General features: G+C 46.1%; 1 protein-coding gene and 1 long non-coding RNA gene across 3 annotated transcripts; one reads left to right on the plus strand and one right to left on the minus strand.

Moving 5' to 3' along the window:
• Positions 1-4,868: 4,868 nt before the first annotated feature.
• On the minus strand, positions 4,869-5,504 carry LOC131884843 (uncharacterized). Its single transcript, XM_059232731.1, has one exon. It carries the CDS (start codon positions 5,502-5,504, stop codon positions 4,869-4,871), a length of 636 nt encoding a protein of 211 aa, XP_059088714.1.
• Positions 5,505-9,258: 3,754 nt separating this feature from the next.
• Positions 9,259-13,073, plus strand: LOC131884505 (uncharacterized). 2 transcript variants are annotated; one of them, XR_009373730.1, is made up of 4 exons: positions 9,260-11,593; positions 11,678-11,797; positions 11,929-12,556; positions 12,678-13,067. It is a non-coding gene; the product is annotated as an uncharacterized LOC131884505 (long non-coding RNA). The 2 variants fall into 2 exon arrangements; XR_009373729.1 differs by having other exon boundaries at positions 9,259-11,593; positions 11,678-12,556; positions 12,678-13,073.
• Positions 13,074-16,093: the final 3,020 nt, after the last annotated feature.

The following is a 16,093-nucleotide window of genomic DNA, read 5'->3' on the forward strand; positions in this document are numbered from 1 at the left end:
TGCGGTCATGATTCAAGACAGTAATGGGGTGACTTGAAAGTTCTATGCAAAGTGTATCCATTTCAATTGTCAAGGATGTCGTATTCAATAGTACTTGACTATTGTCTTTTTCAAGCAATGCCTCCATGATCTGCGGTCTTGATATCAGACAGTATGAGGGAGTTGTTATTACGTTCAAATATGATTGAACATTGAAAGTATTTCTCCAAGAAGATTCCTCCACTGAAGTGAATGTATATCAAGGTTGTTATATATACAGGTAAGTTCAAAACAAAGTCAATGGTGATTGGTTGAGCGCTAATGATGTCATCAATTGGGAAATCATGTCAACAGAAAAGCTATAAATCCTAATATTGCAACTTATCGCTTGCAGGTCCCTTACGGGCCAAACAATCATCAGCATTTATCAAATAGTTTCAAGCCAAGTCTTTGCAAATGCATTGAACCAGTTGTCAAGTCGGTTTCGTTGAAGATTTTTCACCCAGGTAATGTCAAAGTGAGTTGTTCCTATTCTATGAGGGGTCTGTCCTAATTCAAAAAAGTATTTCATATCCAAGATCATGTGATGATGAAACTCTAGTTTTTTTTCTCGTTCCAGATCTGCCAACGTACGCAAGATTCGAAGAAAAAACACGCAACCTCAAATTCTTCCGAAAAACATCCAACTTGAAAGCGCAACGTCCACCCCTGGATTCTATGGTCCACCCTCAGCATGTTGGCAAGTGATTTGAATTCAAAATGGTATATATGCGCCAGTATATTTCAACTTTCAATTCCATCGAATCTCTAAGTATATGATTATGAATTGCTTACAATAATAGCGTCTCTATGTAAATTTTAGTTTTGGTATGTAGACTTTTTGAAATTTTATTTATTGAATATGTTTTATGTGAATGCGTGCCCCAATATGCCAACAATGCATGGACGCATTTTCTATGCAAACCGAGCCCCTCACCATTGGGCTGGCAAGGTTAGTGTTCAACAGTGTTGGGAACCTGACCTTTCCGGAGGTGATGTCCGGACAAAAGTTGTCCTTTCCTGTCAAGGACTTGCTAACACCTTATTGGCCTTGGCCCAACATCCCCTCGGAGTATTGGCGGTCACTCACCTTTGTTTGGCTCCCAGCCAAATGCCACCAACGACGGGAGCTGAGAAAAGATCTGTTCAATCTGGCCCATCCTCAACTCTGCAATAACCAAGAATTTCATCATTTACCTTTACCTAACTGTGTTTGTACCGTCTGTGATTCCCCTTTTCCCTTTTTTCATGTGCATTGAACCAATTCTAGTCATACTCATTGTGATATCACTTTCTAGTCAACTATTTTATTGCCTTTGCCTACTTGACATTTTTCTTGTTTTATCAACAAACCTTTGTATAATGTATATACATCAGATTTTATTTTGTAGTTATTTTTACGCCATGACATGACCAAGAGTCGCAATAAAAGATTATTATTATTAGTAGGATATGCCACTCAGTGTTACACTAACCTTAAACATTGCACCTGCACCACAGTCCAATATGTAACCGTGCCTGGGACTCTGCCACTCGCACTAAAGCACTCCCTCTCTTTGTGGTCGCGTCTAGGGACAGACTCTATTCTTTCCACTACATTACACATTATCAATGAGCGAACAACTAAGATCTGAAAGGACAATTACGTAATATTTAAAGGCCCTGCCATGACCTTTGACATTGCGATGAAGGAATTTGAACTATTCCAATACCCAATACTTTCATTTTGGAACAGGACAAATGTGTCCATACATTGTTGGCATATTGGGGCACAAAGAGGTATCGCTTGAGGAACTTGGTGTAGGTGGCATTGGCGGATTTGAGGGCGGATTGGGCGGAGTTGGGAAGCCAAAGGTGAAGGCCGTAGAAGAAAATTGGAGTGATGTAGGTCCCAAAGAGTTGAAGAACTATTGGAAGAGGAAGATTCTTGATAGGAAGTCTATTGCAAATGCATCTGATCCTGGCACTGGCTTTGACTATTGATGATTCGAGATAGTTGGTGAAGGAGAGTTGAGTTGAGAACGTTGAGAATGAGTTGACATTGTTAAAATTATTGACGATTTCATTCGGACTTTTGTTAATATGGAAGGTGATGCGAGGCAGACGACCTTTATGGAAGACCATGGCCTTCGTCTTGATGGTGTTGACTTGAAGGCCGTTCTCTTGGCAATAACCGTGGAGTGCATTGATGGCAGTTTGCAATTCCACGGCTGAATTAGCCAAGAGAACCAAGTCGTCTGCAAATTGAATATATNCAAGGTTGTTATATATACAGGTAAGTTCAAAACAAAGTCAATGGTGATTGGTTGAGCGCTATGATGTCATCAATTGGGAAATCATGTCAACAGAAAAGCTATAAATCCTAATATTGCAACTTATAACGCTTGCAGGTCCCTTACGGGCCAAACAATCATCAGCATTTATCAAATAGTTTCAAGCCAAGTCTTTGGCAAATGCATTGAACCAGTTGTCAAGTCGGTTTCGTTGGAAGATTTTTCACCCAGGTAATGTCAAAGTGAGTTGTTCCTATTCTATGAGGGGTCTGTCTAATTCAAAAAAGTATTTCTATCCAAGATCATGTGATGATGAAACTCTAGTTTTTTTTCTCGTTCCAGATCTGCCAACGTACGCAAGATTCGAAGAAAACAACGCAACCTCAAATTTCTCCGAAAAACATCCAACTTGAAAGCGCAACGTCCACCCCATGGATTCTATGGTCCACCCTCAGCATGTTGGCAAAGTGAATTTGAATTCAAAATGGTATAATGCGCCCAGTATATTTCAACTTTCAATTCCATCGAATTCTAAGTATATGATTATGAATGCCCTTTCAAGCACATGGCCTGCTCTTGGTTTGGGTGAGTGTGAGCCACTTTTCAAAATGTAGTAATGAACTATGGAACTTAGTTCTCTAGAGTTTTTAACACAGTTGAATTCTAAATATATAGACTATGAATGCCCTAACAATCACATCACTCTTTGTTGGAGCGACTGTGGGTCACTTTTCGAAATGTAGAAATGAACAATCAAAGTTAATTCGCCTCAGAAAAAGGCAAATTATTTTAGCTTATTTATTTGTTCAGTGGGTCGTTTCAGAGTACTGATTGAGAGCAGACCAAAGATTTCAAATTGATTTGGTAATTGCCACTTGACCTCATTCTCATCTTCTTAGTACCCGAAGCTTGGTTTTGGTCTCAAATTTGACTAATTTAATGTATTTGATAAGATCTTGTGATTCTGTGATATTGCAATGTTTTGGTTAGCTGACGCCTCGAATGGCGGACGTGCGTTTTTTACTCCTCCGACAAGAATCTTGTTTAATGGTTTTAAGTCTATAAAATAGTACCAAATGTGATACCAGTGAGCGGGGCCACGCCCATGAACAGTGGCCCCCCCATGAATCTGTGATATGCCCCGTTCAATGCACCTCCCCTTCCAATCCTTCCTCTGCCCATATTCCCTGGGCCACGTCTTTTCCAAGACGTGAGCTTCTAGCCCTCCAACCCTCTTCCTCTTCCCGATCATCCCTCCACTTTCCCCCTCAATGATTATAATGATCTCTCTTTTCTATGTCGGATTGAACAACTCGGTATCGCGAAGAACCGGCATCGGCAGCAACAGCGGATCAACAAGCGGAGAGGAGGGAATCAACCGGTGTCGGCCTGCTTTCTCAACTGTCATGGACAGGCGAACATGCTGCGAGTGGCTGGTGCGGGACGGTGTGTCAACAAGATCCGAGGACACGCCTTCACCTTCTTCTCTGAGACGTGGGTCACCGAGGAGAAACATGAGAGCTGCTTTCCTGGCAAACAGAGCTATGTAGTTCATGCCAGGAAGCCCACTGGGCGTGGTCGGCCCAGCAGTGGGTTGGAGCTCCATATTACCAAACGCTTTGAGCCCACCCTTCTTTCATCCTCTCCTCATCACATAGCCGTGGATGCCCAAGGCTTCACCATCATTGGTGTTTACCATCAGCCAACCACGGACTATGATGATCTCGTCTCGGACCTCACATCCATCCTTCAGAAGGTGAAGAATACAGAGAAAGTCATCATTGGTGGTGACTTCAACATCCGTCCTGACTCAAGTGAATTGTCCGAGCTCGCCCAGATCCTGAGCCAATGGAGAATCACTCTGCGCTCTGACCCGGGAGTCCCAACACACACCTATTCCCGGGGCGCCTCTGTACTCAACCACATTTTCATATCAGAAAATATTCCATCTCTGGCCAGTTTCGTCAATCCACTGGCCGTTTCTGATCACCTCCCAATTTCAGTCACCTTCAAGATGTTAGATTTTGATGTAATCAACCGTAGAGTTTAACCGTAGTGCTTATATTTCTATCGAGTAAAGACAACTGGGAGCAGGCATGAACTACTCAACTGGTTTTTACAGAAAACGACGAGAACAAAAATGCGCGGGAAGAGCCGGAACATTAAATAGAACATTTCATTGAACCTTAGATATAAAGAGTGTCGATGATGATGATATACAATTATAACCCCCCCCCTCACTCGATACTCCGAACACCAACATTGCACAGCCGATTCAATTTTTGTAGCTTCGGTCTGGCCACAGCTTTGGTTAACATGTCGGCTACCATGTCTTCAGTCTTGCAATACTTGATGACAATCGTTCCTAGTTGGACTTGTTCTCGCGTGAAATGGTATCGAATGCTTATATGTTTGGCCCGTCCATGATATTGTGGATTCTTAGCCAAACCAATGGATGCAAGATTATCTTCGAAAATAGTTGNGAAGAGCCGGAACATTAAATAGAACATTTCATTGAACCTTAGATATAAAGAGTGTCGATGATGATGATATACAATTATAACACTCCCCCCCCCCTCACTCGATGCTCCGAACACCAACATTGCACAGCCGATTCAATTTTTGTAGCTTCGGTCTGGCCGCAGCTTTGGTTAACATGTCGGCTACCATGTCTTCAGTCTTGCAGTACTTGATGACAATCGTTCCTAGTTGGACTTGTTCTCGCCTGAAATGGTATCGAATGCTTATATGTTTGGCCCGTCCATGATATTGTGGATTCTTAGCCAAACCAATGGATGCAAGATTATCTTCGAAAATAGTTGTAGGAGAATTCACATTGACACCCATGTCCAACAGCACATTTCGCAACCACAGTGCCTCTTGAGCAGTACTCAAAGGGGCCATATATTCGGCTACGGCTGTAGAAAGTGCTACCGACTTTTGTTTCTGGTTTTTCCACGAAATTGGACCACCGGCCAACATGAACACATAGCTGGATGTGGATTTCCGATCTTCAGGATCTCCCGCCCAATCCGAGTCCAAGAACCCAACCAGTTCACTTGTGCTAGTGCGGGAATAGGAGATTCCAAGTTCTAAGGTTCCTTGAAGATATCTCAGAATTCTGGTTACCGCACTCCAGTGTACGTGCCCAGGGTGAGATCCAAACTTGGCCACGGTAGCGACTGCAAATGCCAGATCAGGTCTTGTTCTCATGGCGAGGTACAGCAGGCCACCAACGATTGATCGATATTCAGTGGGGTGAACGGACCGCTGTGTCCTCTTCTTTGGCCTTGACCAATTTCACGTTGATTTCCATTGGCGTGTCAACCGGCTTGTATTGGCTCATTCCGGATTTTTCCAACAAGTCCCGGCCAAAATGTGGTTGTCCCATGAAAACCGTGTCACCTCCAATGTTCTAGTCCACACTGATGCCAAGAAAGTGACGTAAGCGGCCAAGGTCCCTGGCCTTGAAGCATTTGGAGAGTCTCCCTCACCTTGATCTCTTCCAGATATTTTTCGCTTTTCCCACCAAGAACGAGATCGTCCACATAAATAGCTAGGTAGATGATATTGGAGGCTCCCCTCAAGTGGAACAAACATGGATCATCATTAGTTTGGACTAACCCGAGTCCATTTAGAACTTTGCCCAACGTGAAGTTCCTAACATCAGGGAGATTGTTTTAATCCATACAGGCTCTTCTTTAATTTACAGACATAGCCTTCCTTGCCTGCCACCTCGAAGCCTTCAGGTTGTCGCACATATAAATCTTCATCGNAACGCGGTTATTCCTCAAACTCCAATTGTGGGGAGTTCTGCGTTCAATCTGTGTCCTGCTGTCCAACATCTATGCGGGACTCAGATGCTCCATTCGTTCTGGTGAGGACCTATCCCCCTGCTACTTTACTTCCATTCGCCTTCTGCAGGGGGAACCACTATCGCCAATTCTTTTCAATCTTTATGTATCCGACCTGCCTGAAGCCCTCACACACCAAGGCCCCACCATCAATCATTTTCCTGTTGAATATATTCAATTTGCAGACGACTTGGTTCTCTTGGCCGATGAAGAGAGCAGGTTCTCCACTTTGAACAATTGGTGAGCTGACTCGGCGCTCCTCAGAGACTTGTGAAATGCAATTCTTGATATCTCATATTGCTCCCCAGTCTCCAGTGTTGGGCTCGTTTTGGCATTACGCAGTTTTTGGAGCATTTGACCCCTCAGCTCTTGATGGTAGGGACTGAACCACATTGTCTTGAGTCCTCCTCTCCTCCTCTGCACGGAAGAGGGCTCTTTCAATGCTTGCGAAATACCTTGGGTCACTGCAGCTGGATTGCTCACAACCCTGGTGTTGATGGATTAATGCAGGGCCTCAAGTTGAGCCGCGCACTTCTGCACATTGACCACGCACCTCCCATTTCGAGTCACGCCCAGATGATGGGAATTTCTGGGCATCTTGTGTTATAATTGTATATCAGCAACATCTCCAAACCCCTTTTCTAAGGTTCAGTGAATTGTTTTATTTAATGCTCCGGCATTTCCCGCGCATTTTTGTTCTCATCGTTTTCTGTAAAAACCAGTTGAGTAGTTCATGCCTGCTCCCAGTTGTCTTTACTCGGTAGAAATATAAGCACTACGGTTAAACTCTACGGTTGATTACATCAAAATCTAAGGTTTTGGGACTCTGTTACAACCACTGCCCCATGGAAGTTTAGAGTGATATCTACGGATCAACAGTTGGGGGTGGTGCCCTTGAACGGATCAAATTATCCCACATGGAAAGTCCAGGTGAGAATGTTCTTGATCAAGGACGGACTGTGGGGAATTGTGTGCGGATCCGAGGCCCCTCCCTCGCCAGGAGATGGAGAACCGTCAAGGAAGTTTGTCGCTCGCCAGGATTGGGCGTTGGCCGTGATCGAATGCTTCAGGTGCGGAAAGCAAGGCCATATCAAGCGACACTGCAGAGTCAAGATGGCATCCAAGTCCAAGAAAGGGTTCGCCAGGCAAGGTGATGACAAAGCCAATCGAGTTGGAATGAAGAGCGCAGGCGAGAGCGTTGGATTAATTGCACACGTGATTGCCAACACCTGGGTCGAACAACCCCTAGCATGGATCATTGACTCGGGAGCCACGTGCCACATGTGCAAAGACATCAGGATGATTAAGGATGTGGAGGTCTTGGAGGCGTCGGTAAACATTGTGCTCGGGGACGGCCGCAGTGTTCAAGCAAATCAACAAGGGCAGGTATCACTTAGTATCAGAGTGAATGGCAAATTGATTGAGTGCACACTGCATGATGTGCTATTTGTACCTGAATTATCTTTCAATCTTCTCAGCGTGTCTAAGGCGTCCCAGCGTGGGGTGTGTTCCGTCCAGACATTGATTCCCACACTGGACGGGATTTACATAGATAATTTTGACCCAAGCACTAGGTGAAAACCTTGAAAGCTCTCTGAGATGGAGAGCACCTAGTACATGGGCTTCAATTTGTTAGACCTATCTTAAGGCCTCCAGTTATAACCCTAATCAGGGCATACCAGCAATATTTGACAATAGAGACGAATTGGCGGACGGTTATCTCTACTCCCCAAGAGCACAACTCGACTTCAGTTGTATACTACTTACTGGGCTTACCTCAAGACAACCGTACCTACATGCAATTCGGGGTCACTCTCTATGTCTATCAAACGCAATTGAATAGATTACTACTTCCAATAATCTAACTCCTCACGAATGATGGGTAATGTATATTATATACAAATATTTTCACTTTATTTACTAACCTATTCGCCAAACAGAATGCACATATCAGCGGTCTAACTCTGGCAAAAGGTTTAGGTAGGAAGGGGCAAACAAGTGAACAGAGGGGGTTACGCTTACTGGTTGTGCGGCCTTTTTGGTCAATGGCGAATCTTGGAATACGTACATTTGTCTGGGATGAAAGTTCCACTCGAACAAGGCGTGCCACAAGGGTGATCGTTGACTCTGCTCCGGCAATCCACAGCAAACCCCTGGACTCCTCCAAAACTGCTCAATGATGCCCAACTCTTCGTGGATGAAAATCAAATCCCTCAAGCAACTATCTTGCAATTAGCAACTTGGGATGCTGTCCAATGCTCTCTTCTCGCTTCGAGAGGTAGATCGTGACTCCTGCTCTCCTCGAGCACGAAAATGTAACTCGCTTCCTGTTGTCCTGGGGTTCACAAAGTGGACTTCTTTGTTGCCCCTTTTCCTGGCATTCATTACACTGATTGGGTTTTCCTTATCGCTTTACTTGACATCCCTTGATACCTCTTTGTTGCATTGTTGGATGCAGCACTGTTTCTTCCCAGTGTGTTGAGGGTGGGGTAGAAATCCAGTCTGACCGGCGATTTCGTGTCTATTGACCCCCTCTTGTTTGTCAAGTGATCCAAGTTGGCGATAACGATGTTTTTCCCGGGAATGCAAGTTGGAGACAACGGTTTTCACCCCTCTGTTGAACGCTTGTCCAACCCTGTTTCGTGCAAACAATATCTCCTTTGTCCAAATATTCGAATGTGCACGGAACAGGGTGTTGTTTGAGTTCAATGAAAGAGAGTGTTCCATCCTAAGCGAGACGAAAGGGGTTGTCGCCGTGGCAAAGCAAGGCAATGGTCTGCATTACCTATGTCATGTGCCTCTCTCTCATGGGGCCATGGTATCCAAGGAAATGGAGTCTGAAAGGGATTTTCAGATCTGCCATCGTCGCCCTAGCGGACTTGAGGAACTAATCAGAAGAGATTTGGCTACCGGTATGAGCTTGGTGAAGGCAAGTTCCAAGGAGGTGTGTGAGCCCTGCATACAAGGGAAGATACACCGTACGCCATTTCCCAAGCAATCTCAGNACAAGACACACATGCAGAGACTATCTGCTTGATCTCGTTGGACATACTGGGCCAAAGATAGAGCTGGCGGGCCAAAACTGTAGTTTTGGTCATCCCATTGTGTGAGAGCTGGAGTTGACAGACAATTTCCGCACGTGCCAGGCGTGGGATGACCAACCGATCCCCAGATAAAACCAGGTCACCCTCAACCCGCAAAGACGAGAACACTCCCGCAAACGGTGTCAAACTTGATGGAAGGTCTGCGGGATTGATCCCACTCCGAACCTTGTCTCGGAGAAGTACATACTCCTCATCAATACCCTCCATAACGATTTTGAGAGCCAGGTTGTTGATGTTAACCACCCAAACTGCAATCTCCATTGAGGGATCCGGTGGGAACAAAGGCACCCGGCTGAGCTCATCTGCGATGAGATGGCGTTTGCCCGCATTCCAATCCAACGAAAATGAGTAGATCTCAAGCCTCTCGCGAATCCGTTGGAGTCGCGCATTTACCAACGAAGCAAGGGGCTTATCATTGATCCCAGGGGCGGCTTGTGGTCCGTGATGACGACAAAGACCGGCATTCCGCGGAGGTAATGGCCGCACTTTTTGACGGCCCAGAGGATGGCCGAGGCCTCCAACTCGATCGTCGCATAATTTTTCTGGGTCGGCGAAAGGGAGCAAGACCCACACTGTATAAGGCGAAAAACACCAGAAATCTCATGTTGAATGAGGGCAAATCCAAACCCAAAGTCCCGCAAAGCATCTGTCATTAGCTCGGTTTTGAGCTGAATGTCGAATGGCTTGACCAATGCCGGCGAGGTCAAGACCACACGGGCCTGCTAAAATTCGGCTTCATGTTCCTTGGTCCACAAGAACGCCACGTTTTTCTTCAAAAGCGATCTCAGCTTTTCCGTTGCGTGTGAGAGATCCGGCAAGAACGTGGTGAGGGTGTTGAGAAGCCCAAAGAAAGATCTAAGTTCCGTGATCGAAGTTGGTCATGGGAACTCGCGAATGGCAGCTAATTTCGCAGGGTCCGGTCGGACCCCATCCTTGGAGACAACGAATCCCGCAAACTTCAGCAATTGCCCCACTTCCATCTTCTCAAGCGACAACTTAATGCCAGGAGCGCAACACCGAAGTAGAACCATACGGAGTCTGCGGAATGCATGTTCGATGGTGTCCCCTTGTACCAGCATGTCATCGATGATCTTCAGAAGCCAGGTGAGTAGGTCCCAAACAGCGTCGTCAGTCTTGATGTTAAACTCATCACTGCTCGAATTTAACCCCATAGGTGTACCCCAACAGTGTACCACCGTTTTCTGTCGGGCAGCAAGAAAGCGATTAGCAGTGATGATTCCTCGTCCAACAGGATCTGATAGTAACCATGGACAAGTTTGATGAACCATTGTGAAGACGGGTTGATCTTCATCAGGTCAGTTGCGGACGGAAATGGCCTAACAGGTCTTCTTGTTGCCTTATTCAGCTGCCTGTAATCCGTTACCAACCTCACCTTTTTACCTCCCGGCTTTGGCACGAAATGAGCTGGAGATACCCAAGTGGTCGGCTGGTTGCAACGAACGACGGCTCCCGCCGTTTTGAGCTCCTTCATCAGGGCATCCGCTTGAGGGCGGAGATGAATGGGGACTTGCCTAGACGTGGTGACATGGATTGGCTTAACTCCACACGAATCGTCCAACTCAATCCGCATTTTCGGTCCCTTGATAGAACCACCCACTTGACCCAACGTTGTACAGAATGTTGAGTCAAATTCAGCCTTAATTTCCTCTTTGAGTCTTTTCACGAATATTTCATCGGTTTCATCCAGACACCGCTCAAAGTTGCCCCCATCGTCGTCGTAAAATTTCGGGAACTTCTCGTCGAACTTCCCGATTGATGCAAGGAAAGCCACATCGTTGTCAGTCTCTCCAATCAAGCACCGAAATGACTCGTCATTTTTGACCTTGACGCATTGGTGAATATCTTCGTCAATGGTATTGTTCGTCTCATATCGACCATGCTCCGCTTCTTGAACCCCTGAAATCTTGGTTGGCTTGACTGAGAGCAATTCACGATTGAGGAGCGGAAAATTTTTAGGCAAAATCCCCAAAGCCACGCAATCTTGCCATCCGATAAATGGTGGACCAGTGAGATCGGGAGAGACATAGATCGTGATGTCTCGGCGTGGTCCCAAAAAGCCATCTCCTTCCTGCACTACAGATGAGATTGTCAAGACCCCCGACTGCCCATCTTTGTGCCACTTGCCGAGACCAGAGCGACCATTTTCGAGGCTGGCTCTAGAACGACATCATTGGGGATGAGGTGCGGCAGGAAGACCGTGACAACTGCCCCAGAATCTGGTACGACCTGGACCGGAAAATTCCCGAGCAGTATGGTTGTCCTAGGCGTCGTTGAGGATGGGTTGACCACGCATATCTTACCCTCAACTTCATCTGCTGCTTGGGTAATAACGTTGATTCTCGCGTTCCCTCCAGTTCATCAACCACGCGTTGTTGAGCTCCCTCCATTGCCTGACCTTTTATTGCAGAACCGTCCGATATGCCCAAGTCTGCCACACTCGTAACACCTCATATGCCTGGCGCGGCAAGAACCAGCCGGATGTTCCAAACCCCCGCACTTGAAACACGTGGCTCTTGGACCCACCGTGGTATTGCTGTGATCCTCATTTGCAGTCTCAATTGCGTGTACCATTGTTGTCGCAGCTCAGACATTTCTTGCGCTTTTGAACGCCGTTGCAGCTTCAATGACGTCTGATAATGTTGGTTTCTTCAATTTCAGAATTTCCAGCATCATGTCTGGATGCACGCGGCTCATGTGGATCGCCTTGAACATATACCAGTCGTCAGTGGTCTATTTGGACAATTCGGCTTCTTCGCCAACCTTTTGTAAATCGGTTATGGCGTCCCTCATGGATTGACCTGGCTGGAGTTCCGCCTTGTGCCATTGCCAATGTCGTTGAAAAAGTGGATTAATTTCCAAAAATCTCCCCTCCAAAAGTCGGACACAGTCGGAGATTGTTGAAGAAGGAGAAACACCCAAGTCCATGTAGCCCGCCAAAGCTACATCTAAGTGTGCGGTGAAGAAAGAGTGTTGTTGAGTCAGATCAATCGTGTCCATATTGGAGGCCATGAACTTTTTGACCCAAACTCTCATCTCGGGTGGTGTCGCCATACTCGAGAGAGTGTTCGGACGCAGCTCGACCTGCTCCCTCAACGTTCTGGTTGCCGTCCCTTGTCGTTGCAGCATCGATGTTGACGGCCCGCGTAGTGCGGCGCTTTGCACCCTTCCCTCCATTTCCGCCAACGTTGCCATGTCCTTCTTGGCTGCCGCGAGAATCTCTGGCGATCCGTCCATTGTCTTCAGATCCTCGTATAGCTCACCCATGGTCTCCACACGCGTCGTGAAGGTACGAACCATCTCCAAAAAGTAGTCCGTGTTTGTGATTTGTTCCGTGGGTTGACAGATGGACCTGCATGCCGTCTCACAAATTCCCATCTGAACCGCAATCTTCTTCTTTTCCGTTGCAGCCGTCATCTTGTCGTCCTTGAAATTCCTCTAGTTCCTGGAAAGACAATCGCACTAGATGGGGCAGTCTCTCCACTGACCCAACTTGGTCCAGGAGGAGACAGTCAAGAACCTCGCGTCGGAACTGACCTCAACGAACTCGGCGCGCTTCGCCGGCAAAATTACCCCATGGGAGCGGGTCCGTGAATTCCCGTTGGACGCAGTCAACGGGAAACGTATACCGTCTGTGCCATGTTGTATCCGGAAAGAAGATTTGACGGAGACGTTTCCGATTTGCAAGTCAGAACATAGTGAGCTTTATTGGCCAGCTGAGAGGTCATGGAAAGTGGAAGAATGAGATGGAAGGTTAGGGTATAGTACAAACACATTGAGCATTAACAATTCGATAGACGGACAATCCTACACTTAACTAATTGTTTCCTACCACAAATGAAACTTCTTAGCCAATTGAGAACCTTGCCTTGGATCCCAATCTCATGGAGCCTGTTAACTAAAAGGCCATGATCTACCTTGGCAAAGGCCTTGGCAAAGTCAAGATAAACTACATCGACTAATTCATGGCTCTCCAGTCCCTCAATAACCTGCTCTATATGCTCAATCAGTTGGATAACCGTGCTAAAATGTGCTCGGAACCCATGCTGGCTAGGAGGAGGGACTTCATGGATATCAAGAAATTCAACAAGTTTTAACTTCATGATCTTCTCAAACACCTTTGCAATATTCGAAGTGAGAGAAATCGGCATGTAGTTACTGGGGAGTGACTTTTCTCCCCCTTTGAAAATTGGAATCACATGAGCTACCTTCAGAGAAGAGGGGAATTTGCCCTGGTCCAAGATGCAACCCATCAAGTACGAGAAAACAGGAGCAAGAACGTGTGAGCATCTCATCAGAAACTGAGATGTCACTCCATCAGGGCCAGGGGAGCTCGAGAGTCTCAAGTCCCTGATGGCCTCTAAAGCATCCTGATCTGCGACTACAAGATCTCCTAAATGCTAAGCTTGACAAGCCTTGCCAGTCCCAACAAACTCATCAATAGAGCAACGGACTGTTGCTCCTAAACTCAGTGGAGTTGAAAACACACTAGAGAACTGAGCTCCAAGTATGTTGGCCATAGTCCCTACATTGTCTATGGCTTCCTCATCGACCTCAAAAGGCCCTACAGGGTGTTTGATCTTTCTCTTAGAGTTTGCTTAAGAGAAAAACGCTTTCGGATTTGACCTCACCTCTTGAACAACTCTATTTTCCTTGTTCAACTGATCTGTCTCAATGGAGGCCTTAATTCTACCTTGGATTAAATCCAACTTTCTTTGAAGGCTAGCCACAACTACTGGATTCAAAGTGCTCTGGAGCCTATTTGATAGTTTGCAACTCTTTTTGAACAAATTCTTTCTATACTTCGGAATTTTAGAATGTGCCCCGCCCTGTGAAACATATTCAGAGATTGCTAGACTGGAACAGACGTCCTCAAAAACTAGAATCATTTTGTCTAAGGCTACATCTATGGACGATTCCTTTTTCAGCATTAAAATAAGATCAAGCTCCCCTAACCTTTCTATAATCAACGGCCAATGTTCATCTTTGAATTTGAACTTAGCCAGACCGACCTTTTTGGCAGGTCTTACTCTTGAGCACGCCGACTTTTGAGTAATGGTCGACCCTATCTCGAGAGCATGATGATCTGACAGATTACTAGTGTCACATGGACATACTGGATCAGATCAGGGTCATTGGAAAAAACAAGTCAAGAACGCTATTCGCTCTGGTGGCTACACCAACATGCTGAGAGAGATTGCACAAGATCGCAAATTCCTCCAGCTTTTCGAACGACTGAGAAGTCGATTTCGAAATGGGAATCTACCCATCTGGACTAGCCTTCCACTCTACAACGCTAGCCGGAAAATTGAAGTCCCCTACAAAGAGAACCTTTGAGCAAACTGACTGGTCCAACTCATTTCCTATGAATTCGAGAGCTGACAAGAACGAGCTTACTGAACAAGAGGGGATTACTGAACAATATTCCATATTGCTCCCAAGTCTCCATTGTTTGGCTCTGGCACTACGCAGTTTTTAGAGCATTTGACCCCTCAGCTCTCGATGGTAGGGGCTGAACCACAGGGTCTTGAGTACTCGTCTTCTCCTCTGCACGGAGGAGGACTCTTTAAATGCTTACGAAATGCCTTGGGCCACTGCAGCAGGATTGCTCACAACCCCGGTGTTGATAGATAGCTGCAGGGCCTCAAGTTGAGCCGAGCACTTTTGTACATTGACCACGCACCTCCCATTTCGAATCACACCCAGATGATGGAAATTTCTGGGCATCTTGAAGGTGACTGAAATCGGGAGGTGATCAGAAACGGACGGACAGTGGATGGACGAAAATGGCCGGAGATGGAATATTTTCTGATGTGAAAATGTGGTTGAGTACGGAGGCGCCCCGGGAAAAGGTGTGTGTTGGGACTGCACGTGCTCAAATTGGAATGGGTAATCTTCTTTTAGGATGAATTTGAGGCGCGGGATGAGGAGGATTTTTCCCCAATAGGTGCCGGTTACCACTTGCCCCTCAATGGAATGGCGGTTGAGGTTATGGACTGTTCCGTCCACCAGCCAGGGGTGAAAGGTCTTGACTTATTGAATTCCCGTGGTGAACGGAAACATGGAACTCCTGACCCAAGCACTAGGTAAAAATACCTTGATAGCTCTCAAAGATGGAGAGCACCTAGTACATAAGGTTCAATTTCTTTGACCTATCTTAAGACCTCCGGTTATAACCCTAATCAGGGCATACGAGCAATAATTCGAGCTTCCTTTATCACGGCCTCAAACAACCATCAAATGATTAAGGATACAAATCGCTAGCTACCTCTACTCCCCATTGGTCCCAGATCAATCTCGATTGTCTGGCATACCTGGGCCAATCTTCAAGGCTAACTATCCTGCAAAATGTGGTCACTATCCTAGTCTAAATGCGTCTATCAAAGTCGACCTCTACTCTAGAGTCTAACTACTGATTTCTGCTACAAGAGTGATGAACTTTAGATACAGTTGCATACAAATCTCTTGCTACCTTTACTCCCTACAATGCCAGCACGATCTCGGTCGTCTGGGAAATCTAGGCTACTCTTCAAGGCAAACTGTACAGTTCAATCTACTTTATTCGTCACAAACATGAAAAGACACTCTACCAATCAAGGGAAAACACACATGCACGGAAAATGGTTTGATCCTACTTTTTGATGAGGGTGATTCTTGCGTCCAACGGAGATCCACGGCGATGACGTCGGTTCGATGGGATTGAAGGTCCAGAATCAAATTGACGGAGTATAACTCAGAAGTTGCACCTGTACTCAGCTCCAGAGACTTTTCAACTCGTCTATGCTGGCTCACTGATGTATGCTATGCACTTCCCCAGGTCCTCTTG

The sequence above is a fragment of the Tigriopus californicus genome, chromosome 8 (genome assembly GCF_007210705.1).
Source record: "Tigriopus californicus strain San Diego chromosome 8, Tcal_SD_v2.1, whole genome shotgun sequence".
Lineage (NCBI taxonomy): Eukaryota > Metazoa > Arthropoda > Copepoda > Harpacticoida > Harpacticidae > Tigriopus > Tigriopus californicus.